We start from the raw sequence: 26,865 nt of genomic DNA, 5'->3' as shown, positions 1-26,865 counted from the left end.
CAAAACGCCAAGTTTGGGAATCTGGAGTCAGACGGCGACCGCCGACCGCCGCGGATGTGTGCGGCGACCGCCGGCGCCCGGCGGGCAGATCAATGCAGCGGTCCGCCTCGAAAAAATGTGCTTGGAAGAGAAGTCTCGTCCGGCGACCGCCGGAAGATGTGCGGCGGTCTGCCAGGGAACAGACTCTCTGGACTCCAACGCGGCGACCGCCGGCCAAGGTGCGGCGGCCCGCCGAAGAAAGGCGGCGAATCCGAGAAGCCCTAGATTTGCGCCCAGTTTTACCATATTTTGGAGATTTTTTCCTTCTACAACAAGGCATGGCTTTCCCCTATAAATAAGGCCTCAAGCTTCATAAAAAAGAGAGAACTTCTAATTGCAAAATACTTCATAGAGATCAAGGCTTAGAGTACTTCACTGGTGCAAGGAGTTGGAGCAAGATTTCAAGAACATCAAGAACGACAAGGATTCAACCTACGGGTTTTATTTGCTTTAGTTTTATGTTCAAATTGTCTTCCCTTCAATCTATGTTTTTAGCTTATTCAATTATGTGTAACTAAACTCATAGGATTCTAGGGATGTGTTAGTAACGACTTTGGTTATACAAGTTCCGTTTTCTATTTAATATCCGTTTTGTTTTTACTCTGTTTCTTCCCTAAGTTAATCTTGATGCTTCATGATTAAGTGACACAATCGTGTATGATTTAATATAACTTGCTTCATAACTGTGACAGAGTTCTAGCGAGTTAGGTCCACTTAGTAGACACTACAGTTAGCTTCCTTTAAAACGGCACTGTTAATTGAGAGTGAGGACTTTTCAAGGGTCTTAGGAGCTTTTTGGAGTTACGTGTTAGGATTGACAACCTTAATCTTGTAATCAACATTTGTTTCGCATGAGCATAATCTAGGTGACTCGTTCTATCAAAGTAATAACTGTGCTAGGGTACTGTAGTTGAAATTTTGTATAACCATAACTGTGAACACACATCCCTGGGATTCCCTTATCTCTATTGTCTTTCTCTTGATTTATTTGCTTTTAGTTGATCTATGCTCTTTTTTGCTTTTAGTTTTTCAAAAGTTTTCAAAACCCAAATGTTTTTCCAAATAGTAATTGAGTCTCAGTAGAGGATAGACACTTTGTGTTCGTCTTCCCCGTGTTCGATATCCGGTACTGACCTTTAGCTATACTATATATACTTTGTATACTTGCAGGTTTATTTAGTGCTAATAAAAAGTGCATCACCATCGCCCTTCCACCCACACCTTCGCCCCTCCACGCCATTGTCTCCACTCTCCAGCCCTACACTCATCCACGCCGCCACCCTTAATTGACTAGAAAACGTATGTCTTCACTTAGTCGATAGGAATTTTATGTTTACTTAGTTGATTAATTGACTAATTTTGATTAATTGTATGTTTACATAGTTAATTTTGATAGGAATTGCATCATTGTATGTTTCCCTACCAGCTACGGACGAAACTTGAAGCATCAAACCTCCTTTCCACTAATTTGAAATTTCAAAATTAGTTGTATGTTCACTGTACAGATTTGGCTAGTTGTTCGGTTTTAGGGTTTTCGTTTTTAGAAATTTCATACAATTTCGGTTTTTCGGTTTAGTTCGGGTTTAGTTTGGTTTTTCGGTTTTTCGATTTCGGTTCGGTTTCGATTTTCAACGAAATTCGATTTTTCGGTTCAGTTCGGTTTCAAAACCCGAATGCACACCCCTAACCTCAAGACAATGAGATGCATCAAAGACAAGATTATGCAATAGTTGCATCCCATCCACATATTCTTGAACCTTCTCACATTTAGAATGAACAGTCCGAATCAGAACAAAACCAACTCAATAGGCCTAAACGGATTCGTCGTGCCACAAAGAGACTAAATCTAATGGTTGAGAACCAAGATGATGAAGTTGTTACAGACTACGATGAGCCTAAGACCTATGCTGAGGCGGTGTCAGACACCGATCAAGAGAAGTGGCTAAAAGTCTTTATATATCGATGTACTTCAATCTAGTTAGGGAACTAGTTGACTTGCCATATAGGATTTATCCCATAGGCTGCAAATGAATCTTAAAAAAGAGAGAGATGCAGATGGCAAAGTGCAAACCTACAAGGCTAGGTTAGTGGCAAAGATTTATAGTCAGTACGATGGATCTGGGTGATGCTTCCTACATCCTTGGGATAAAGATATATCGATATAAACCAAATTGGATGTTAGGATTATTATAATCCACTTACATAAACAAGTTGCTAAGATGCTTCTCAATGGAGAATTTCATGAAATGATTTCTTCTTATGAGACATGACATTTAATTGTCAACGAAGGATTGTCCTTCCACTGTCAAAGAAAGAAAACAACCCTAAAAAGATCTCCATATGCTTCGGCTCTAGGATATATTATGTATGTCATGATATTGTACTAGGCCAGATGAGGCTTATGCGTTTAGCATGACAGACAGATTTTGCAAAATCCGGTGAGAAACATTAGAAAAATGTGAAGTATTATTACCTTAGAATGAATAAAAAATACTCCATCCGTCTCATGTTACTTGCACTTTTTTGTTTCGGCTCATCCCAAACTACTTACACTATTTCTATTTTAAAAACGAATTAGGGCGTCCCAAAAAAATATGCGCACTTTCTATTTTCTTCCGTCCCATAAAAATATGGGCATCTTCATTTATAGAAAATTATCTCAATTTATTGTCCCTATACATCAAGTTATTTACAACTTATATCACTATTAAAACACTAATAATAATAGGGTCTCACTATCTATTAACACTACTTTAACTACCTTTCTCCTCCTCTCTCTTACTTTACCAATTTTGTGTGAATTCATGTGGCATATCATATGCCCATATTTTTATGGGACGGAGGGAGAAGTTAATTAATATTCACTTAAAACATTAATTTAATTACAAAAAAAAATCAATCCCAAATTTACGACCTAAAAAGAAAAGTGCGAATAAGGTGGGACGAATGGAGTACTTCTTAGTCTATGGTGGACAACCAGAATGAAAATCCAAATGAAGAACGATGCACGAATAAGAATCTCAAATCGAATGAATTGACCGACACTAAATACAACTCTCAATCAAATCAACCACACTTTGAATTAGTTCGTTGATATCTGATTTAATGTTACCTGAATCGAGCTGAAATTAGGATGGAGCGCAATTTGGCAATGAAATTAAGTGAAGAACAAATCAAATGTCGTTCTTCGTTGTTTAAAATGTTAGGGCGTGCAAAACGATGCTCTTTCACAGTCATAAAATCGGTTTCTAAGTCATACTTACGGTTGTCCACGTTGGATAATTTTTCAACAAAAAATTTATATTTAAGCAGTTTTAAAATCCAATTTTAAAATTAATACTAGGAAATACCAAATTTTAGAGTTTATAGTTTTTGGAGCCAAAAAACATTTTAATAACCAATATTGAAGTTTACTAAATAAATTAATAAACCGAGAAGTTCTCTAAATTCATGATATTACCAAGAATTGAATTGTTCGTTTTTCTTTCTTTTTTGAGAAAGATTCTTTATCCACTTTGTCAAATTTGAAGTCCAAATAATATTTATTTTCAGTGAGAATTAAATGCCACGATAGGATTAAACTTTATGTTAGATTAAACATTATAATTCTCGCAATTAAATGATCCCTTAAGGGAAAAATCTCGCTATTAAATGAGAATTAATAAATTGATTAATCAAGCTTTCTCATTTATTGAGATCCTCTCTCTCTCTCTCTCTCTCTTACACACACAGCTGCAATTTTCATACTGTGCAACGAAAACGACCTCAATTCGAGCAGGATTTCCAACAATTAGCTGAGTCAAGTCACCTAAACTGCTTGATTTTGCCCCTAATTACTATGAGAAGGTGCGGAGCAAGATGAAATGGGCGTGGCTAACAAGGCGTTGAGGTGCGGCGGCGGCGGCGGCGGCGTTCTCGTGAATAATGTCATTTTGCAGCAACAGAAGCAGAAGCAGAAGCAGAAGCTGCAGCAGTCCCCGCACCATTATTGGACTTATCTGCACCTCGGGCGACGGCAGGCGGTGCCATGGACGGTCGTGTGCGGGCTGCTGCTCTTCGCCGTTGCCCTCATCTCTCTCTTCACAGGCCACGTTGCGTCTGATCTTGAGTGGTACTCTAATCGCTTCGTGAAACCGACTTGGTACAAGAAGGTAAGGCAGATTTTGAGTTTTAACCCTCACTGTGTGTTTCTGTGTGTAATTCGATTGTTTCTCTCCTGATTTTCATCCCTTAATTGGAATGTAGATACGTTTAGCAATGCAGCTATTTTTTAGCAATGCGTTGTTGAATTGAGCACTTAATTTTGACTTTCACCATTTAGTTGAACTTAATTTTGACTGATTCGAGTTGTCTAAGTGGAACAATATATTCTTCTCTTGAGATAATATGGTGTTTCTATCTTTGATCTTCTCTTCTTTCTGATTGCTATCCAACTTTGCATCTTTGATTAGTTTTCCAGCTGACTTTACTTTGGGGAAAAAGTTCTTCTCTCAAATGCTAATCTTTCTGAGTTTTAATTACTTTATTCTTAACCATAGAATTAAATGCAACCTAGTGTCAGACACATTTCTGGTTCTGCATAAATCCGTGCCTTCTCTTTTGTTTGCTAATATGAGAGGTGAGGGGCTACAAAGATGGACAAAACCCTTTGGCATTCTAAATTTAGTGACAAGGAGACCTTTAGTGATATTAGATTTGTTTCAAAGGAAAATCTTTTAAACTAAGGGCACTATGATGGTGCAGTAATTTAGTTATGTCTTCTCCTTATACTTAAATCCATTGCTTTCGTCTTCACAATGTAGAGGATTATAAATGTCAGACAAGGTTATATTATTTGCAAAGCAACACCAGTTAGCAGCACATTGTGCTTGTTTGAAAGATAGTTGGGGCTTTCTGTGTCTCATCGATTGTTTTTTATATGATCCTGATGCATAAAAATATATTCTTTATGTCATTTGGATGTTTTGTTGACCACGCTATTATTCTTTTAAGATGCCTTTCCATGTAATTTACTGATAAAAGGAACCCCATGAAATTAATTTTGTAAGAGTGGAATGGAGAGGAGAAACCATGTTATATATCACATCCTCAGGTTATACGTACTTACAATCAACACATAATTCACGTTTCAAGCTACTATGGTGATCACTGTCATGATTTATAGTACATCATTCCTGCATTGCAGAGCGTGGATGTTCATAGTAATTTTTTTCTGCTTGTATTTCAGAAAATTAGTGACCGAAATGTGATAAAAAGGATTATATTACTATAGACAAATCATGTCTGTGTAAAAACTGTGTTTTTGGGTTTATTTTACTGTTGATATATGTGTATATATACATTGTGTAAGTAGGTCTGGAAATAAGTTGCATGGTTTAAATATAAGAATACTTGCAAAATTTCATTGAATTAGCTGTTATTTATTGACATCTCTTATTTATCAGGTAGTTGAATAAGTTTGATTAGCTGGAGTTGGTTTGTTCTCTAAGTTTTGTTACGCATATTAATTATTAACATTGTTAGTCATTGTTTTTGCAAACATAAAGACATGAAACAGAGGAGAAGCTACGATTGATTCAAATGACATTGATTTTTTTCTTTTTAATCTATGGTTGGTCTCTATGAACTGTTTGATGATTTCATTTATTCTTATCCCTAAGACATGCCACTAAACTGAATTACAGTGGATGCAGTAATTAAGCATATTTTCTGATTGCATGTGTACAATACTTCTTCCCCTGTATAAGATTGCTTTTACCATTATTTGAGTATATAGAAATTGTGACGAAACTCTAGCTGCAGTAATTAAGCATATTTTACAATACTTTTTCTCCTCTGTTTCATTTATTCTTATCCCTAAGACATGCCACTATGTTAAATTGAATGTAGGATAAAAGTTATCAGGTTCCAGTTGATATATGGAAATCCAAGTTTTCAAACTTTTATTATGGTTGCAGTGAAAGAGGGCCCCGCTTTGCACGTAAGTTTGTCAGAGTTTTCTATATATTGCAAGATGGGTTATTTTGCCACTAGTATGAAGCTGGTTTTTTTTGTTTGCGCACAATTGCTAGCATTAAAGATAAAATTTACAATTTTGTCTGAATGTTGTACTATTTCTTTTTGATATGGAGTGCTGATGTTGGCATATAATTAAAAGTTGTTCAGTTGAGTTTTTGGTAATTATAAACAATCAAGACTCAGATGCTTAGGATGGTTATAAAAGCTTTTGGAGATAATGGGCCATCTGGTATCATGAAAAAAAGCTAATATTTTGGTTTCTTCTTTAAATAAATGGTGCTTCACCTTTTTTAACATATCAAGTTTATCATGAACCAGATAACTTTTAGCTGGGTTAAGATATGATAACAAAATTTAATTCCTTTGCCAGCTTCAGCCTTTTCCCCTACATCTTTTTTTTTTTTTTTTTTTTATATTATTAGCCTTTTCCCCTACATCTCTTTTTTTATATTCTTATTATTATTGTCGTTTACCCTTTGTTTAATGATGATCAATAATAGCTCCTGTACGGGAACGTTTTTCAAATGGATACTTACTTATCGCAACTAGTGGGGGGCTGAACCAACAAAGAACTGGAGTAAGTTTCCTCATATTTTATTGTATGCATGTATCTAATTTAGAGTATGAATTTGTTTGTGTGCTTATTTCTTTTTCTTCGTTCCTTCAGTTACCTAATTTTGTCCTGTCCACTTTGCATTAGTTTTAGTTGTACGATTAAATGCCTATAATTTAATATTTTCTTGATTTACAGATAACTGATGCTGTGGTTGTTGCAAAGATTTTAAACGCTACTTTAGTTGTGCCAGAATTGGATCATAATTCGTTCTGGAAGGATGAAAGGTTGGTTGAGATGAAAACTGACTTATTCAAGTAGAGAAATGAACTTCAGTTATCTGGGCATTATAATTTGCAACCTATTCTTAAGTGCTGGGGCTAAACAGTAATCTAGGTGTGGTAGTTATTAACCCCCAGGTTAGAAATGCTAATTGGCAATACTTACAGTATAAATAATGTAAGATATCAAATTTAGTTTCTTCTGACAACCTCCTTTGTTAAAGAGATTCAAATCCTGTTAGGTAAGATCCCTAACCTCACTTCTGGTAACTGAAGCATGATTCCAATTCTATACTAAGAGTAGTTTCTTTTCTTTTGACTTAACTAAACAAATCCCTGTCTCATCCAGATATTACTTTGTTATGCAGTGATTTTGCCAACATTTTTGATGTTGATTGGTTCATCTCTTTCCTTGCAAAGGATGTACCTATTGTGAAAAGAGTTCCAGAAAAGGTGATGAGGTCAATGGATAAACCACCATATACCATGCGTGTTCCTCGAAAGTCAGAACCTGACTATTATCTGGAGCAAGTATTGCCCATTCTATTGAGAAGACGTGTAAGAGGACAAATTTATGCAATTACAATTGATTAATTTTATAAGTGCTGCTTCTGAAATCCGATGCCTATATAGTAAAATCTAGCCTTTTTTATATTGTGCTGTCATGTGCTTGACATGATGAATATCTCTTAGAGCTTTGGTAGAGCAAAAGTTCCACTATTGTCTATATGCTGAAGAATTGAGAAAATAAGACTGTTTTTTAAGTTTCCCCCTGCTTTTTCTTAGGCAGTCGGCACATGTCCCTTTTAGCTTCTCTCTCCTTTCCTCGCCATCAAACAGGTCACTATTAGCCCATCATCCAAACATTATCAATGAGGCACACTGCATTTAGAGGCTGTACTATGTAGACAGGACCAATTAAATACTTGGATATCTGGGATGCACAAAAGTTCCACGATTGTCTATATGCTGAAGAATTGAGCAAATAAAAGTGTTTTATAAGTTCCCCCTTCTTATTCTTAGGTAGTCGGCACATGTCCCTTTTAGCTCCTCTCTCCTTTCCTCACCATCAAATAGGTCACTATTAGCCCATCATCCAAACAGTATCAATGAGGCACACAACATTTAGAGGTTGTACTATGTAGACAGGACCAGTTGGATACTTGGATATCTGGGATGCACAGTGCACTCCGGTAACCATGTACTATATCTACTTTATACTGGATAGAATAATCAAGTATGATAATCCAACCAATGTTTCTTGATTTATCAATCACCTTAAGTAAGGTTGAGAATCTCCCATCCTTAATTCAACTTTGTTTCAAAGACTGCTACCAAGAAATTCAGAAGCATTGCATAGAGCTTAGACAAATAATGGTAATGACTTCAAACATCGAAGTATGGATGCCATTACAATGTTATATTTTGACAGACTGGTTCGCTTACAAATTTTGCAATTTCATTTCCAACTCGAAAATCGCAAATGAGTTTCTGCTTGCTATAAATGTAGAAGTATGTTCTTTCTTAAATTGGCAACTTTTTGAAAAAAGAGCATATTGTGAAAAATTAAATGTGCATAGAACTGAACCCTAAACGTTATCATCTCTCACTTGAACCACACATGATTTGAATATGATCTATATGGGATACTATTTATTTTTAAATTTTATCTTACTTATTGTTTTATAACGTGTACCTCTAAACAAAATGGCTACGTTATCTCCTTTGCTTTTAAACGATCTCTTGGAAATATCTAGTGTGAGCTAGGTTTGGTTAACATATAAACCTATTAAGTTTTTCTGCAGGTTGTTCAGTTGACAAAGTTTGATTATAGGCTTGCTAATGACCTTGATGAAGAGTTACAGAAACTACGTTGCCGGGTTAACTATCATGCATTAAGATTTACTAAACCTATAAGGAGTCTAGGCCAGAAGGTTGTCACACGCATGCGGAAGATGACAGCACGTTTTATAGCTGTTCACTTGAGGTTTGAGATCCTTACTATGCCATGAATACACTTAATGCTCTTGAACTTTTTTATGTGCAAGCACTCTAAGCAGACTGTAAATGCATATATTACCTTTGATTAGTTGACTAGTTGTTAATATTGATGTCCAAGTTTATTACTTATGCAAGTCTTTTAATACTAATCCTAGTGCCCCTTTGGACTTCAAAAGGTCAAGGTGCTCCTTTGAACGCTTCAGAAATCAGAATTGATTTTTGCATATTATGGCCAATGTTTGAAAAGCGTGCCTTGGGCACAGGGTGCACGGGGCGAGGCTGGAATCGCCCCCGTATGGCTGGGGCCGGCAAGATCAGGGGGCACGGGTGGGACGAGGCTGGGGGCGCTGCGACATTAGTGATGTACACATGCATACTTTTTACCCTCCTTTATACTCCATCTGTCCCAAGGTAGTTGAGTCGTATTCCTTTTTGGGTTGTCCCAAGGTAGTTAAGTCATTTTCTTTTTTGGCAAAAACTTTATCTTCTCTCATACAGTCATACTTTACTCTCTCTTCATCTCTCTTACTTTACTCTCTCCACTTTAACTTTTAACACATCAATTTCTTAAATCTCGTGCCCAAAAGAAATGTCCCAACTACCTTGGGACGGAGGGAGTATATAACCCTCCCAATCCCTCCCTCCCCTTCATTACAGTGTCAAACTATGGGGACCCTAAACTCATATATACCTCTGCGCCCTACTTTATATTGATCCTCCCAATATTTCCTCTATCCATTTCTAACTGGTTGACAATATAGGTGTCATTATTCATTAATATGTGTTTTACTCCATTTGCGCCATTAATGTGTCAAACCATGAGGACCCTATAGTCATTTATACCTTTGCAGTTTGCAACCTCATTAATGTGTGCTATACTCATTTATACCACCCTATATACACACAAATTCGAACCATTAATACATACTGTCATGTCTTCCACAAATTGCATTAGTGCACCTCGATTCGTGGGGGCATGCCCATATTTTACCTATTCTCTCGGACCCGGAGCGCCCTGCGCTCCCAACATCACTGATTATGGCTGCATTTGAATTGCAGCAGTCAGATTGAATGACAGAATTTAATATGCTTTCATCTTTTATAGAATTGAAAGAAGCTTTTTATGAGTAACTGAGAAATATCAGAAGCTCTTCTCTAGTTCACCTTTTATTCATCTATGGAATGTAAATATTTCATGCTTGACGTCAGTAGCTTCTGACTAGTTCTACTTCTGTTGGTCTTAGGTAATGATTTTCCAATTTTCTAATATATAAAAAGTGGGACCCACGTTCCACTAACTTTATCCACCCACTTTCTCGCACCGAGTCAAATCGGGATTTCAAATCACAGAGCGAGGGAGTATTGTTTATTTAGTTGTTATCTTATAGAGTGAGAGTTCGATTAGAAGTCTAATTGTTATTTTTTGAGTTTAGAATCTTTGTTGAGTAGCAGTCTTCATTAGTCTTGACTCTAGAAAATGAATTCTGTGTGAATCTGATGTGTTGGGAATGAGTAATGGATGACTGTTCATTTTGAATTTCTGTTATTGATTATTTATGATTATTCACCTCGGAATATCGGATATGGTTATATAGTAAAATGTAAATTGCCGTTGTAGTGTGGCTTGTCATTATATGGAATTCTTGGGAAAGTCTTCACCTTTTTATTTCCATGTTCCTAAATGCTGGGAACTTAGTGTACTGGATATTGTCCAATGCTTCATTTCTTGTGCATCAATGAAGTTGTACTACTGTATATAATCTGATATATGCCACTTACACTGCTTGTAGGTTTGAACCTGATATGCTTGCATTTTCTGGATGTTACTATGGTGGGGGTGATAAAGAAAGACAAGAACTAAGTGATATACGAAAGCGATGGGAGACGTTACCTGTATGTTTTTGGAATTTTTTTATCCTCATCATTCTTTGAGGCACGATCCATTGACTGAAGCCTATTTATTTTGTGACATATAACAACGATCTGCGATTTGCTTCTTCAGGAATTAAGCCCAGATGAAGAGCGAACACGAGGGAAGTGCCCTTTGACCCCTCATGAGGTGGGATTGTTGCTGCGGGGCCTTGACTTTGATAATAACACATATCTATATGTTGCATCTGGAGAAATATATGGCGGAGAAGAAACTCTGAGGCCACTTAAAGAGTTGTTTCCAAATTTCTATACAAAAGAGATGCTGGCCAGTGAAGAGTTAAAATCACTGCTTCCATTTTCATCTCGATTGGCTGCCATTGACTACACTGTATGTGATGAAAGTGATGTCTTCGTCACTAATAACAATGGGAATATGGCAAAAATCCTAGCCGGTCGAAGGTAAGTATTGAGGAAGATAAGCATATTTTACTTTAGCACACAAGTTTAGATTTATGCTAGTATGATTTTTCTTACCTTTCAGCTTTGTGAAGCATAACAACTTCAGATTAGGCAGAACCAAGATATATTCATGAATTAGGTTGACTTCTAGGGTAACACTAGAAACTAGAGACTAACTCAAAATAAAAAAGAGGTGCCTGTTAGATAAATGTTTAAACTAAAATGTTAGTTGTACTCTGACCAGTCTGGGTAACTGATCGAATACATCCTTCAAACTAAAATGTTAGTTGACTCAGACCAGTCTGGGTAACTGATCAAATACATCCTTCATATGTATGTCTAAATACTCCATATTTCGACCACCGTTCATCCTTCAAATGTTTTAACGAGTCTAGTTGTTAAAGACACGTTTTATCTTTTAGAGTTAGAATTAAATTAGAGTGTTCTTCTGTGTAGGAGTCGCCTGTCAGTAGTTACCTTAGTTCAAACTTTAATTTAGTTTCTATTGAGTTGTTTTGTTCTTACTGTTCGTTTACAGTCGTCCTCCGCCTTTACTCTAACAAAATTTTCCAAATCAATATGCAAATTAAGAATATTTTCTCAAAAAATTCCATTCACACCGGCAGGTTTGAAAATTGCATAAATTGATGTTCTGGTGCAACACCAGAGTTGGCCTTTAGTCGTTATAAAATGTTCCGTTTGGTCTTTAAGTACATCAGTTTTAGTAGTTTCAAACTTATTTGAATCCTTCGTCTTGTTTTTCTTGTTAAAGGAGGTATATGGGTCACAAGAGAACAATCAGACCGAATGCCAAAAGGCTCAGCGCTCTGTTTGCTGCACGCGACAAAATGGACTGGAGTTCTTTCTCAAGAAAGGTGAAACTATGCCAACGCGGGTTCATGGGAGAACCCGAAGAGATGAGACCTGGAAGAGGAGAGTTTCATGAATACCCATCTACTTGCATCTGCCAAAAACCATCTAAATATCTTGCTGCAATGAAAGATGGAACTACTTTTCTCAATGTTTCCACAGGTGATGCTAGAGATGATAACATTGTCAGAGGACAGAGTGTGCTGAGACGTGAAACAGTGCAGCAGCAGAAATACCACCATTCTTCTGTCTAAGCAGAGCTTGTTTATTGATGTGAAACAGTGTAGCTGCAGAAATAACACCATTTTTTCTGTCTAAACAGAGCTTGCTTATCGACATTTCCCCCACCCGAACCTGGGTTGCCAGTGGTGTTATGTGACCCACCGGTGCTGCTGCAAGGAAGAAACAGCACTCTTGCCTATGTAAGAATCAGTTAACACTGCTGGGATTCATGTATAGCCTCATCTGTAGCACTGTGATCTTCACCTAATTGTCCATATTTATTTATTAATGCTGTGTCCCTTTTTTCAACTTTGTTGCTTTCATCTTTCAATTACGAAATGTAACCAACAAAATGACAGCGCAGTTTTATTGTTGTATTTTTTTTTCCGAAATGCAGAGAAGCTGAAATATTATTGATGATTATTTCTTTGTTTCTTTTTAGAAAAGTGTAAGCTGTTTACTAATGTATAGAGTAGATTACGTAACCAAATTAGGACATCAATCGAATTTAAAGGGTGAATAGCTTATTTAAAGGCTACAAATTTAAAATGCCCATTTTTACAACGCGCATATATAAAAATGTCCATTTTTTTGTACATATGTATTTTTAGAACAAAGTCATGTACTTTTCGACATGTTTCATTGACCAAAACGAGGAAGATTATTCTCTTTGTATGATTCTGACGTTGAAAGCAGAAATAACTCAGTTTCAGCCAAAAATAAACTTGTAAAGCATGAGAACTATGGAGGGACCTATTGAGAAAGTGTCCAATTCATCCAAAGAGAAGCAAGTGTGAATTTTCTAATCTTATTCTTGGAATAAAAGGCATGTAACCGGAGGATTCCTTTTGAATATAGGATACGAGGCTACAATCAAGCAAACATAAGATATTGGTTCTTAAAATCACAAACTTTGACTCAATTTTGTTATATCCTTCCAATGTTAAAACTTATCTAAAATATTACTACCTCCGTCCAAAGATAGTTGGGGCATTTTCTTTAAACACAGGCTTTAAGAAATTGATGTGTTAAAAGATAAAGTGAAGAGAGTAAAGTATGAGAGATGATACAATTTTTACTAAAAAGGAAATGACTCATCTATCTTGTGACACCCAAAAAAGAATACGACTCTACTACATTGAGACAGAAGTACAAATTTTATATTTTGTGAGTTATTTTCCATCGCGAATCTTAGGTGAAAACCTATTCTACATGGGAAACCATGAAATGTTGTAGGAGTAATATTTTAGACTACTTTAAAGTTTATGGCAAGTAGGATGAAAAAGCCACGTAAGCCAATCAGAAAGCCAATCGGATATGGCTATGACCCGCAGTGGACAATAATACTCCCTCCGTCCGGCATTAGGAGTCCCGGTTGACCATTTTCATCCGTCAGGCATTAGGAGTCCCGGTTAAACATTTCCATAAAAGTGAAATAAAAATATTATAAAATAAAACACTAAAAAGCACAAGTAAAACACATCCAAAGAATAAAGCAACTAATAATGCAAATGGGTCTCACATTCCATTATTACACACTCCAGTTATTACACACTCAAACATTTCTTAAAACCCGCACCCAACTCAACCGGGACTCCTAATACCGAACGAAAGGAGTACAAAATATAAGGGCATCCACAGTTGGGCGCCCTAAAGTCCGCCCTATGCATCGGGCTCGCCTTAGGGCGCCACTGCAGCACCCCGCCCTATGCGATTTCCTTAGTCCGCGGCCTATGCATCGGGCACGGAAGATGCACCATTTTTTGCATAGTCCAGCCTATCCTCCGGTCCATTGCAGGAGGTAAGGACCACATTTTTCATTTTTAATTTTTTTTTTTTGTATTTTCTTCTATATATATCACCAATTTTTTTGCTTCATTTCACACCTTTCACTCCATTCTCTTCGCCATCACAATTTCTCTCTAAATGCAATAATGAATTCCGACGATTTTCATATTTGCAAGCATAAAATATAAAAAATAAATACTGACAAGAGGATATGCTTTTAATATGTAGTGTTTTTATATTTTTATTCTTGCTAATTGATATATTTGCAAACATAAAAAACAAAAAACAAATACTCCCTCCGTTCCATAGTAATAGAGGCGTTTCATTTTGCGCACTCGTTTTGAAAAATTAGTTATAAATAGTTAAAGTAGAGAAAAAGTAAAGTACGAGAAAGAATAATGTAGAAAAGAAGAATCTATAATATTTTCTCTCTTACTTTACTTTTTCTCCACTTTAACTATTTATAATTATTTTTTCAAAACTGCAAAATGAAATGCCTCTATTACTATGAAACGGAGGGAGTACAAACTACTCCCTCCGTCCACCATTAGGAGTCCCGGTTACTTTTGCGCACTCATTTTATAAAAATGATAATAAATAGTTAAAGTATAGAAATGGTAAAGTAAGAGAGAGAATAACGTAGACAAGACTCTTGACTACATTATTTTCTCATACTTTACTATTTCTACACTTTAACTCTTGACTACATTATTTTCTCATACTTTACTATTTCTACACTTTAACTATTTATTATCATTTTTACAAAATGAGTGTAAAAAAGTGACCGTGACTCCTATTCATGGACAGAGAGAGTATGAGTTAAAATTATAGGGCGGGCTATAGACGTCCCACTGCAGGTGAATGGGTTGGAAGATAAAATGCTTATATGTTGGAGGATAGGGCGGGCTATAGGACGCCCCATTGTGGATGCCCTAAAATTTGGGGTATTATTAGACCACTTTAATAGTTCGTGAGACATATTTCAACCAAGTCAAAGTTCGGTTTTAGAGATAAATATCCCTTGAAGATATAACCTCAAACACCCAAGCTTGGCAAAACGAAACGCAGTCAAAATGAAAATGACTGTTGTTTTATAACGGGATATATCAGATAAAAATTTAAAAAGTAAAAAATTTTGCATGGTAGGGAACACCAAATTCAGCTCAAACATCAAACGCAGTAGCGTTGATTAGTCTCGTCATGGCAGAAACAAAGGGAAATTGTAAAATAAAACCTCATCAGTCATGATAGTACCAAACATGCAAATTTTGGTTAAATTAGACTTCTCTGCAAACATTTACGGCAAGCTAAGACATGTTTTCCATATACAGCAATCTATTCGCGCGCAATGGAAAGTCGAAACCTATTTTCTGTATGCCAACTAAAACACCGATATTGACATCTACGGCCTAAATTTTACATCTGCAACATAGGAAACTGAGCATTTGCATCCTCAATTATTCATGACAAATAAATCTACAGAGAGAGCAACTACACGAGGACAATTTGGCCATTTACCAGCCACAAAAGAGTTGTCGTGATAATATGTCCCTGTCAGCCACGATTGTTATTCCCTAGCAAGAACAAAAAAAAATATTGATACTTAGAGATGTAAAGAAGATACTTATCAGTAGAATGTGGTACGCCTTACCCCTGACTGTGCCTTTGGTGTGACTCCTATACCCCTTGTCATGTGAAGACGATGGTATTTTTGAGATTATCAGCGAACTTTGCAAGCCTTCCAACAGCTGATTAAGAAAAGGTTAAACTGATAAGATTGTGATGACAAATTATTTATCATTGCACTAACCATCTGAAACATATGAGTGGATCAGACGAGTGACACTCCCGGCCAATATCACGATGTAATAAGGCGTGATTTGAAAGTAATTCGATTTCAAGTGAAAGATATCCACATCACATGTAGCAGTTAGCTTTGATAATTATTTACAAGAAGTTTATCGCAGTTTCTCTACAACTTCAGAATCTATGTAGATTGCCAAAAGAATCGAGAAAAGTGAAACAAACAATTGCTAAAACTCAACCAATTGTGATGTGACCTCATTTACAATTGCATCCAGTATAGTAAGCTGTTTGGAGAATTTTATACCTAAACATGGTTATATTATGCATAATCTAAAACCCTAGAGAAGCAAACCTAAAATCTTCAGGAGGTTCTTAATAATGGAAACCAATATCCATGTTTTGGACAGTTATTAACACCAAGCATGATAGGCATATATGTGGAGCACATAGACGAAATGAACATATGCAAAATGTAATTACAAGCCAAAAAATAAGAGTTTGCTACCCGTGATGTTGGCTGAATTCGGCGATTTGATCGGCGGGGTTCAGAGGCTTCCGATATTAACTTTTCAGTTGCTTCATCTTTTGCTAATTTCCTGCTAGCAGGAGCAAGTTTCCCTTGGTTGAGACGTTCAGATTTAGTATTCCTCACTGCTTTCTTACGGTTTTCTTCAGAAGGAGCTTGAGAAGAGAATACCATAGCACCTTGTGTGGCCTCATCAACTTCAGCAAGGTTTTGTTCAGATGATTCATTCTCATCATTACTCATAGACTCTTTTGATATATGATCTGATGATGTAGTACGTGCATTAGATCGTGTAGAGGTAGAGTCATCTCTTCGTGCTAAAGTTCTACTTGGCACACTTGGTGGTTTCCCAGACTTAGGTGGTCTTATTTTAGAATCAGCTACTTGTTTTTCCTTGGAAGTACCTTTGAATCCCCGAGACCCTGATCCTTGAGGCATCAGAAACTTGGATAACTTCGCCGAATCATTAGGCACATTAGTCTTGGAGATTCTATCAGAAACATAATGCTTGCTTACTTCCATGAATTTTCTCTTCTTCCCAGGCTTAGGGACACCAAATACAACTTTGGATCCTTCTTTCTCCAAACCAGACTTCATTGTCCGAGCCATGTTCAATTTGTTCTCCTCCTTTGTACTACCAATAGTAAAAACCTTTTCATTAGCAGACAACGGCAATTTCGGTTCTTCATTTCCCCCAACTTCTGCAAAATCAATGTTTTTAACCATCTTAGCTTTCCCTTTCGCCTCAATACTGGTGCTTCCCAGCTTTGGTCGCTTCTCAGCTGGTGTATCTCCCTGAATATAAGATGTACATCTGAGGTTTAGGACTGAAAGAAACAGGGAAGGAATGCTAATTACATGCAGAAAACAAAATATAGGACCTTTTGAGTGTCATCACGCTCTGCTTTGTGCCATTCAGTCCATTCGCCTTCACTCCAAACTAAAGATGGTCGAAGATGCCACAATTTGACCGGTAATGTCTCTCCTTGAGCTGTAAAAACGATGAAAGGTCATATTGCAGAAATTTGAAGTTGCAATTATAAATCAAAGAAGTGAATATAGAAAATTATTTGCATCTGTAGTAAGTATTGGAATTATGTGTAATTTAGTACTCTCTCCGTTCCATAGTAGTGGAGTCATTTTGCCATTTTGCAATTTAGTACTACCTTTTTTATTTCCAACTTTCTTCTTCTTTTACTTAACTCACTAACACAATTTTTCTTAAATTTCGTGCCGAAAAGAAACGCCTGAGTAGTATACAGAAATGTTAGGATTCCTGATACGATTAGTGTTAGAACTCTTGAATACTATAAAGAAAATACCTGGAAAATGGACACTGAATGAAGTCGCATCTCTCTTGTTCTTTTCTGCGATAATGCCTTCACGCCAGCTGAAGTTACATATATAGAAGATTATGACAACTGAATTAGATGAATTCAAAAGAAAAGTAAAGCATCACATTATTCTTTCAGTGCATAATATCTGGCAAAAAGGTCTTTCAACAACAATATTGTATATGCAAAAACGAGACCATTGAGTATCTCATAATAAGAACCAACCAAAGTGAAACAGAAATTCTAGTTTGGAGTTTGGTTTTGTTCCACTAGCAAATATACACACACAGAGATATTATTTGCGTCTTTGAAGTATTTTCTGTCGATAAGATGTGAATGAAACAAGTACCAGCCATTTTCCCCTGTAACATAAATCTTCCACTACCAGGACAGAAAATGAAGTCACCAAACCACAAGAACAACAAACAAGACAAGCACTACGGAGGTGTTTAGAATTACATGAAGTGCTAATAGATAACAAAAAAATTCAAGGTTTAATTAGATGCTATCTTAGACTCTTAGTGCATATTAAGCTTGTCAGAACAAAAGCTAGTTCACTTACCAATCTTGCAACCAAACGTCAACTTGGTCTCCAACAGACCAGGTGTAGTTTTTTACAGCAGAACGGCGCCTCTTCCTTGTTCCTTCAAGATGCACACTAGTCATAACATGAGGAACACGTATTTTAGGAGCATGACCATCTTTAGCTTCTATCATTATCCACTCCTTGAGTTGCTCAGATCCTAAAAAATTTAACACATTCATTAATGCAAACTGAAAAAACAAAATAGCCTCAATAAGTGAGAGGCATGTCTTTTGGCTTTGCAATTTGTGGACGGATTATTCCATAAGCCTCGTTTGAGGATTTCTATACGGTTCTTTTACTTTATTTAGATTATATTATGTTCCAGTCGACTTTACACCATTAGCAGTGGTGAAGTACATAACTACTATGTATTTCCTTACTTCGAATACAAACACCAGTAACTTACCTTCATCTGATTGTAGTGTATCATAACAAACAAGCGCTTGAACATCCTTCAAACTCAGTATACGGGCGGAGAACCAGGCCTTCGTTGAATCACCACGATCTTTAAGAACCTGCAGTATCAAAACAGATGATACTCTTTATTGATTATGAACTAGAATTCATGCACAATGAATCACAAATTTTAACACATTACCACATTTATCATTTGAAACAGAACAAGCTGTGAAACAACTGTTCAGCATTAAGACCCTAATATATGTTCAAAGGAACTAAAATGAAGTATAAGATAATTTAATAAAAGCAAGATCAGAAACCTCAACAACAGAACCCTCTCTCATGCTTGTGGATGAAATGTTTGATCTTGACTCGATATCTGGATCGCGAACAACAAACATAGTATTTGCTGAGTCTAATAATGTTCTGTCATCGTGGGGTTTAATATTTGCAGCCAGTGTGACACGATCACTAGCGTCTTTTGATGACTCTCTTTCAGTAGCAGACATATTATGACTTGTTCCCCACACATCCTTCTCAGGTTCTTTCTGTTGACTATTAACACCGGGCACTTCCGCAGCATTTGTACTAATAGATTTACCATTATTCAAGTCATTTGATTTAGAACCAGTGATACCAACCACCTGTGGGGCTTTCCAATAATTGCTTGGCCCTGCCTCTGCTAGAGCAGTCAAAGAGAAAGGATCACCCATGGCAACAACTTTTCCAGCATGTGCAACAGCTTCTGCAGCCAATTCAGCTGCCTTGAGAATGGCATCAAGATTCTCTGCATGCCTGGTTGCAGCTGAAGCAGCCTCAATTCTCTTCCTAGCAGCTTCTCTAGCAGCAGATATCATTAAACTGGGAGTATTATTTCGATCCCCACCCTTTGAAATAGATGTAGGTGATTGATTTACCAAATTTATGGAATTATATAGTGAAGAATTATACTCAGAGGAAGTGGACGTTCCAGACTTGGTCAATACTTCATCAGCCATTTGCTTTGCTTGCACTGCAGCATCTGCTGCAATCTTAGCAGCTGCAGCTGCTGCCTTTGCAACAGACGCAGCAGCTGCTATAGCAGCAGCAGCAGACACCAATTTAGACTCAGCATCTGATGTCAAGCCGGAACTTTTTTGCAGTTCCAACTGGCTCCAAACACCATCACAATGAGTTATGGCAGTAGCAGCATGAGCAGCAGCCTCCTGCGCTTGCAACTTAGCCTCCTCAACTTTGCTAAAACCCTCAGTACTGAAAGCCCTCTTATCCATATTTATATCGCCTTTACTGAAATGACCACTTGAAACTGAAGGTGTTGCCACAGGAAAAGCCTGGTTGGAGGGAGGGCCTTTAGGCGCAAAGCTTGAAGGTGTTGAGACGGCCACAGATGTAGAATAATAACTCCCAACAACAGGTCTCGGCAATAATCCTACTTGATTCTGAGATATAAAAGATACCCGACTAAGATCTTCGACTGTAGGAGCCTTGTTAGATATTTGGCTAGGTACTGAATGAGCAGAGACAGCATCTGATAGAGGAGCAGTGGCAGTAACCTGTACAACATCCTCGGAACCAGAAGACTTCTTCCTCTTTCTAGTTTTCGTCTCAGAAGTCTGTCCAGATGATGCTTTAACCTTTTTCAAGTCAAGTGGAGAAGCCCCAACTAACACAGCGGTTGCTCCAGTATTAGTTGTAGGAATAGGGGCACCATGCTTCAGGCCAGAGGTAATAGGCAAAGGTGATTCTTTAACTGCTGTCAGTTTTACTGGTTCCGTACTTTGGAATGCAGGATAGCTAGTACTGATTTCAAAAGGAGAACTTTGTGAAGAAGCAAGCCACGGCACAGGGAAGGGAGCAGGAGGGGCTTGCGCTGGCCAAGTAGAATGCGCAACATAATTCCGCAAAGGTGGTGTCTGGTAAGGATTCAAAGGAGAAACAGCCTGATAATCAATCACAGCACTTCTAGACATGCTACCTGGAGGCAGAGCTTCCCCGGATGGAGTAGATACATTCCACAAGGGAGACGAGAGAGGAATCGCTGAGTGAACTGGAGAAGGGATAGCTTTGATACTTGGCCGAGCAGCTGTTGAGGAAAGAACATCACTTTGAGGGAAACCTTGTTTATTATTTTGATCTGGAGATTTAGCACCTACATCTTTAACTACAATTCATGATCAGCCAAAGTTAAACATTATAATGCAAATACCTGGGAGCAGGATAACTTACCAGAACGCGAGGGTACAGGGGTTCCAGTATTATTTCCTTGGGATTTTTGACCATGAAATCTTTCTACACACGCACGCCAAGACCGCTCCCAAGAGCTCCTACCTCCATCTTCTCCCATGGAAAAAAAGCAGAATATTCAGCAGTAGTAACAAAATTACCAACCACAGAGTTGGAAGGAGAGGGAGAAGAAATGTGCAACTAACCAGACATACCAAAGGCTGAAACCATACAAGCTTCATCAGGTGCTGCTCCTTGACTGAAATCAAATCAATTTTAAATATAACTATCACCAAAAACAAAAAAACACGTTTCACATATTCGCGAAAAAAGGTAGACTTGCGAAGGATAACTTCATAATTCATGCACTCTCGCAAGAATGTCCAATGAACATCTGATGCACAAATATATGTTTACAGAAAACACAATCCACTAAACAATTATTTCCAGTTTCGTAATGCAAAGCAAACTAAACTTCAGAAAGAATAAGTACACTCACATAAGAGATCCGTAAACAAAGATTTGTGCTCGAAGTTGCACTTGTTGCAAATCTGTAAAAGGCTGCTGAAAGAACGAAGATGATGGAGCAGAGGTGTTAAGATCAGGCATGCTTGATGTAGGAATTGTAACATGCCCTCTCGGCTTCACACCACTTTCAAACACCATGAGTTTACCAGCTGCTGATGGACTCATAAACGGAGATGATTTCTCCCCTTTTTCAGTCTGCTTCAGAGCAGATGTTTCTTTTGCTAGATTTCCCTTTTTTAAACTTCCCTTTCCAGATCTACTGCCTCCACGTCTTGATTTACGCTCAGAGGTAGCTCCAACACCTCCAGATGGAGGGCAAACACCAGGTGTTGAAGACCCAACATGAGAAGTTTCCTTCACAACGATTGGATTCGTTTGGCTGCAAACAGCAGCTTCAGGCAATCCTTCGCCAGTCTTCAGCAAATCCCATGGCAAGAGTGTAGAATATTAATTATATAGGTGAAAACAAAATAGTAAATGGGAAAAATTTAAGGTTAATGATCAGAACATGGGCAGAGAGTGAGGGTGGAGAATGAAGGTACCGGCATTTTACAAGCTTGTACTGCCGGAAATGATTGCATACTCCTGCCAGCATCTTCAGTAGGTCGACTTTCCAAAGGCCTGGTGTCGAAAGTAAAGGTCTCATCTTCTTTGCACGGCTCGTTAACTCCTGAAGTCTGAGATCTATTTGACAATTTGCTAGAATTTTCAACATTGATCTTCTGAGGAGAAGCATGCTCGTTTACTTCAATTTGTGAAAGGTCAGTACAGCTAGCACCGGGAGCAGGGACATCATCCTTGTTAGATATATCAATTTCTACAGTACTGCTGGTTACTGCAATTATACAATAGAAGAACTTTTTTAGTTATTATTAGAAATCCAGGCTTATAATTCGTTAATTACTTGATTGATGAAGTATTTTCCATAATTAAGACTGCAAAGAGTATTTAGGATGTCAACTTATCATAGGAAACACAATCGAATAACGTCCTCCAAGATGGCAATATGTATAGCACCTTCAATGGACAAGAAACACAACAGCTAGAGAGGGGTCTAGGTCCTCATTGAATATGATTTCATAACATAAGAGATGAATCACCTGACAATTTTGAAGAATTATCTGTGATGTATCTTTCTGATTCTGCCATCATTTGTTCTTTAGAAGGTGCGGCTTCAATTCCATCATTTTGAGCTACTAAAGCATTGGCAGGATCATCCATTAGTTTATTTAACTCCTTGGAGGCTTCATCAGGAATGTTGTCACTGGAAATCTCTAAGAGGGAAACAGATTGATGGCTTGTCTTTATTTCTCCTGTTACAGAAGCAGCAATTGTATCGTTATCAATTTCAGCAGCAGGGAAAAGCTCATTCTTATCTAGTGCCTCCTTTGGATCTGAATGACTTGGTTGTTTAAGAGCTACAGACTCGGTTTCTCTACTTTGATCCTTGTGCTCCATATCAGATAGTGGTGGGATATGCTTGCGAGAGTAAGCAAACTGATCTCCTTCAGCAGGTGATGCTGTCAAGTTTTTACCTTCAACTTCAGAATTCAATGCTACAAGGAAGTTAACAGAGAGCGAAAATCAAGATTGCATAGTGGATAAAGTAGCAGAGTACAATTCATAATCCTAGTTCACACTGACATATACAAGATGAGGAACATAAAATGGAATTTTGGGATAAAATACCTGGATCATTCCCAATAGGACTATCAGGTTTTGATCCAGTAGGTTTCTGGACTTCAACTGCCTCTGCAGGACAACTGGATCCAACTTCTTTTTCAACATCATCAAGGACCATTTCATTTGAATCAAGAGGCAACTTTTCACTTTCTTCCTCATGGGCAGAACCATTTACAGCACTTTCATGAGCATCAATCTGCATAGAGACAATATCTTTATTGGATGTCCATATGCTCTCACCCTGTAATGGAGGGTTCACACTATCCTCTTCCTCTTTTGGTGGTGCAGGAATGTTTTGAGAATCTTCCATACCATCATTGACTGATTTCTCAGAACATTCTCTAGAAACTATTGAACCTATTGATTTACCAGATTCACCTACTGTATCATCAGTTTTGTGGTCATTGTCTTTCTCAGAAGGATTATCTAGTACGTCATGTAATATAGTGGGCTCATATGCAGTAGATGGAGCCTCAGGAGAGCTGTTACTTTCAGCAGAGACATCTTCCTTTCCAACAAGAGTTTTGTGTCTTTCTGATGATTGAATAACAGTACCCTGCTTCAGATCATTACCGCCATTAAATGCCGGGGTGGCAGCATCATTGTCTCCTATACCAAGATCCTGAATTCCTTCTTCCGGAATCACTATAGATGACCTCTCATGTAACAAGATACAACTTTCAGACAGCTGCTTAGTCTCTGGGCCTGAGACATTATCTTTGGATGCTGAGTCGTCTATTGTATGCCCTTTGGATACTTCCAACATACTAGCAATGCAAGTATCAACTCCATGCTCTTGTTTCTGGGACTGTGCACCTGAAGTGGTTTCACGAGAACACTGATTCTCAATATGCTCGATTTCCAGAAAAATACCACTCAATCTTGTTTCAGTTTCATTGCATCCTATGTCTTGCTCCTCGACGGGATTAAAAGTACTTTTTGCTGTACAACTTGAATTAAAATTGGCACTGCTAGTCTTATCCTGTTCCACATATTCCCTAGCATTAACATCAAAATTCATAGAAGAGCTATTAGAATTGTCAATCTCTTTTCCGTGAACTGGTAGGTCTTCTTGCATTTGATGGGGCAGAGACTCATCCACCAAACCACAAGTTTCCCCTTGATTATTGTCAGCCCTCTTCACTGCAATGCTCATGTTTTCTGCCACAGTTAAACTACTATCTTTGTTATCAATACCTACTGCATAAGAGGAAAGATTTGTCTCCTGGACCTGTAAAGTACATTCAGTCTGATTGATTTCAACTCCTGAAGATTGATTTGAACTAAAAGAAAATTCAACAACTTCAGCTGGGGGTAATGAAGGAATCCCATCATTGACATCATCAACTTTACAAGCATCCCTCGAATCGTTCTCTACTACACTTGTTGAGCTACCCAGCTGATCACCTGGATCTGATTCCTCAATCATCTTTTCACCATGTACCATTTCTTCCTGTCCAACTGCCTTTAACAACATTTCAACAGATTCAGATGATGTTGCCTCAGACCAGACATTGATATGCCTCCGCAAAGCACAAGATTCTGTTGCACTGGAGCTGAACTCTATTCCATTACCTCCCCGAGAGAAATCTTCTATCCAATGGTTGTCTTCCTGACTTGGAATACCAAGAAAAACTTCGTTTTCAACTAAACTGTCAAATCTCAAATGCCCGTGAAGACTGTCATCAAAATCAAACTTTGGTAGAGCAAAGGGTCTCAAAACAGAAATTTTAGAGCTCTCTTCACCAGCTAAGTCAAGATTCTGGCCTTCATAGTCATTGTCATTATAGTCCATCTGTTTATCCCTAAAAGAAATTTTAAAATCAGGAGCACATGGAAACCAATATAAATAAACAATTCAGCTTCACAGGAGGCAATAGAAAGAGTAGTAAACGCATAGCATTTAAATTAAAATGAGCATCTACCATCTAGTGAATGCAATTACACTAAAAACCTAGGTCATAATGAATTTGGTACAACGTCGAGCATTTTAATACTTATTTACTACTGCAGATATAATCTCCAGAAAAGGGAACCTCTCAACTGTAAACATCACAAAGTTCCAATAAGAGAATTTTTTCTTTCTCATTTCCCTGAATCTATCCCTCATATGATTTTTAAAATTTAAAAGTTATAATTAAAAATTATCAAATGAATGAAACTATTATTTTCCAAGTCTATGGATACATGAAAAGTCCTGATTGACAAAGCTTATATATTGCAATAACTGTTACCATTTAACACTTCAACATAGAACATTAAAAATGCGTAGAGTTCATTTTTGCCATTGCCATAGGTTAACACTCTCCCACTGTTCATATTGTAACTTAACATCACTTGAAGAAGTCTGCCATCAATAAAATTTCCAGCATAATGTTGGATAGTACACTTTTTTCTACCAGAACAGCATTGCAGAGTGTGGTCCCAAACTTTTAGTCAACAATAAAGCAGGCGATCACAATAAACCCTTACATATATGTCAATGTTAAAAGTATATGTCCTACAAAATGCACTCCAATTTCAATCAAAACAAGGAAGAAAGACAGATAATTCCATACATTTTGCAAACCCTAATCCAGTTGTTTAAGGTCTAAAATACCAACAATTATTCCAGGTTTGAAACTCAAAATCGAAAACCCTAGAAATGCTCTAAAATATCTGAGATGTTAGAAATTCCCTTCATTTCTTCAACAAAACCCAGAGGAAAGCGACTATTTTCACCAATGGAACAACAATTAGAGAACACACCCAATATAACTTCAGCATAACCCACTCCTCCGCACACACGCACCCTGACAGCAGCTAACAATGACCCCCACCATAACCAACTTCCACCTACAACTAGGTTTTCTCTAAAAATTAAATCAATTAATTCCAAAGCCTCAGAAAATAAGGTAAGAAAAGAGAACCTAAACAAAAAAAAAAAAGAGGAAATGAAGAGTACCAGAAGAAGTAAGTGTAGAGACGCTACCTCCCTCCATCCGAAGACGAAATCCTCACCGTTGATTCCCCTCAAATCAACCCTAATCGGACGGCCACGCTCTCCTTCATAACCCTAGGCCACGAACACTCTAAAATCTCCGGAGTCGGAAACCGTCAACAACACAAAACTCCACCCTACAACTGGTAAAAAAATTCACACCGTACAGAAGCAGAGCTGCACGTATACGTACATGTACAGACAAAGGCGCGCAGAGAGAAGGAGAGTGAGAGAAAGTGGTGTGTGAACTGCGTTTGTTTATATCTGATGCACACCAAATAGGGGGGCTCTCTTACCGCCTGTGACGAAGCTTGTGTCAATGTTGCTGTGCTCTTGACACGTGTATGAGAAGGGGTAGATCTGTAATTCTAAAGCTTCTTTTTTGAAGATATAGAGGATGAAATTCTATGCCGCGACTGTGGTCCAAATAAAGAAATGAGCAAAGGTGATTGGTCCTGAATATATAATTATTTTATGATTTTATTTCTAAACTTTAATTTTTTTATTTTTCAGTTTTGCACGGTTCAAATCAGATCACAATTAGTTATTCGTTAACAGTTCCGTTAAAAACTAACGGTTAACGGGTTTAATTCTGATTTTAATCAAATTAGATTTTTAATTCTATTTTTTTACTCCATAATTATATCCTTAATTATTTTAATAAGTTATCATTTAAAATATAAATAAATAATAATAA

General features: G+C 37.4%; 2 protein-coding genes across 12 annotated transcripts; one reads left to right on the top strand and one right to left on the bottom strand.

Moving 5' to 3' along the window:
• The first annotated feature begins 3,744 nt into the window (after window positions 1-3,744).
• Window positions 3,745-12,738, top strand: LOC148927267 (O-fucosyltransferase family protein). Its single transcript, XM_089057205.1, has 9 exons — window positions 3,745-4,190; window positions 5,929-6,019; window positions 6,558-6,634; window positions 6,809-6,897; window positions 7,260-7,449; window positions 8,697-8,878; window positions 10,683-10,785; window positions 10,895-11,223; window positions 11,996-12,738. Exons 1-9 carry the CDS (start codon window positions 3,903-3,905, stop codon window positions 12,345-12,347), a joined length of 1,701 nt encoding a protein of 566 aa, XP_088913331.1. The 5' UTR covers window positions 3,745-3,902; the 3' UTR covers window positions 12,348-12,738.
• Window positions 12,739-15,304: 2,566 nt separating this feature from the next.
• Window positions 15,305-26,409, bottom strand: G2484-1 (protein). 11 transcript variants are annotated; one of them, XM_048092404.2, is made up of 15 exons: window positions 26,133-26,409; window positions 23,195-24,993; window positions 22,606-23,061; window positions 22,048-22,340; window positions 21,477-21,919; window positions 21,184-21,236; window positions 20,981-21,088; window positions 19,075-20,915; window positions 18,762-18,870; window positions 18,332-18,512; window positions 17,758-17,825; window positions 17,317-17,426; window positions 16,415-17,230; window positions 15,755-15,851; window positions 15,305-15,677 (listed from the first exon to the last, which is right to left on the bottom strand). In XM_048092404.2, exons 2-15 carry the CDS (start codon window positions 24,981-24,983, stop codon window positions 15,658-15,660), a joined length of 6,384 nt encoding a protein of 2,127 aa, XP_047948361.2. In that variant the 5' UTR covers window positions 24,984-24,993; window positions 26,133-26,409; the 3' UTR covers window positions 15,305-15,657. The 11 variants fall into 11 exon arrangements, with proteins under 11 accessions (XP_047948361.2, XP_047948364.2, XP_047948368.2 ...); XM_048092407.2 differs by having other exon boundaries at window positions 19,075-20,909; XM_048092411.2 differs by having other exon boundaries at window positions 19,075-20,888.
• Between the last annotated feature and the right edge of the window lie 456 nt (window positions 26,410-26,865).

This window comes from Salvia hispanica, chromosome 4 (genome assembly GCF_029641045.1).
Source record: "Salvia hispanica isolate PSC_SH4W2 chromosome 4, Shi_PSC_v1, whole genome shotgun sequence".
NCBI classification, from domain to species: Eukaryota; Viridiplantae; Streptophyta; class Magnoliopsida; order Lamiales; family Lamiaceae; genus Salvia; species Salvia hispanica.
Note: the sequence above shows the minus strand (reverse complement) of the source record. Positions and strands in the feature narration are given on the sequence as shown.

Bases quoted from the DNA above. Each gene is read 5' to 3' on its own strand.
- LOC148927267 (XM_089057205.1), top strand. From the start codon at position 3,903: ATGGGCGTGGCTAACAAGGCGTTGAGGTGCGGCGGCGGCGGCGGCGGC. The intron at 4,191-5,928 runs GTAAGGCAGATT...AATTGAATGTAG, and splicing joins AACCGACTTGGTACAAGAAG to GATAAAAGTTATCAGGTTCC. The intron at 6,635-6,808 runs GTAAGTTTCCTC...CTTGATTTACAG, and splicing joins TGAACCAACAAAGAACTGGA to ATAACTGATGCTGTGGTTGT.
- G2484-1 (XM_048092404.2), bottom strand. From the start codon at position 24,983: ATGGACTATAATGACAATGACTATGAAGGCCAGAATCTTGACTTAGCT. The intron at 21,920-22,047 runs GTACCTTCATTC...GATTTGCTGAAG, and splicing joins TACAAGCTTGTAAAATGCCG to ACTGGCGAAGGATTGCCTGA. The intron at 15,852-16,414 runs GTAGCAAACTCT...TTTCTTAATCAG, and splicing joins GAATTCAGCCAACATCACGG to CTGTTGGAAGGCTTGCAAAG.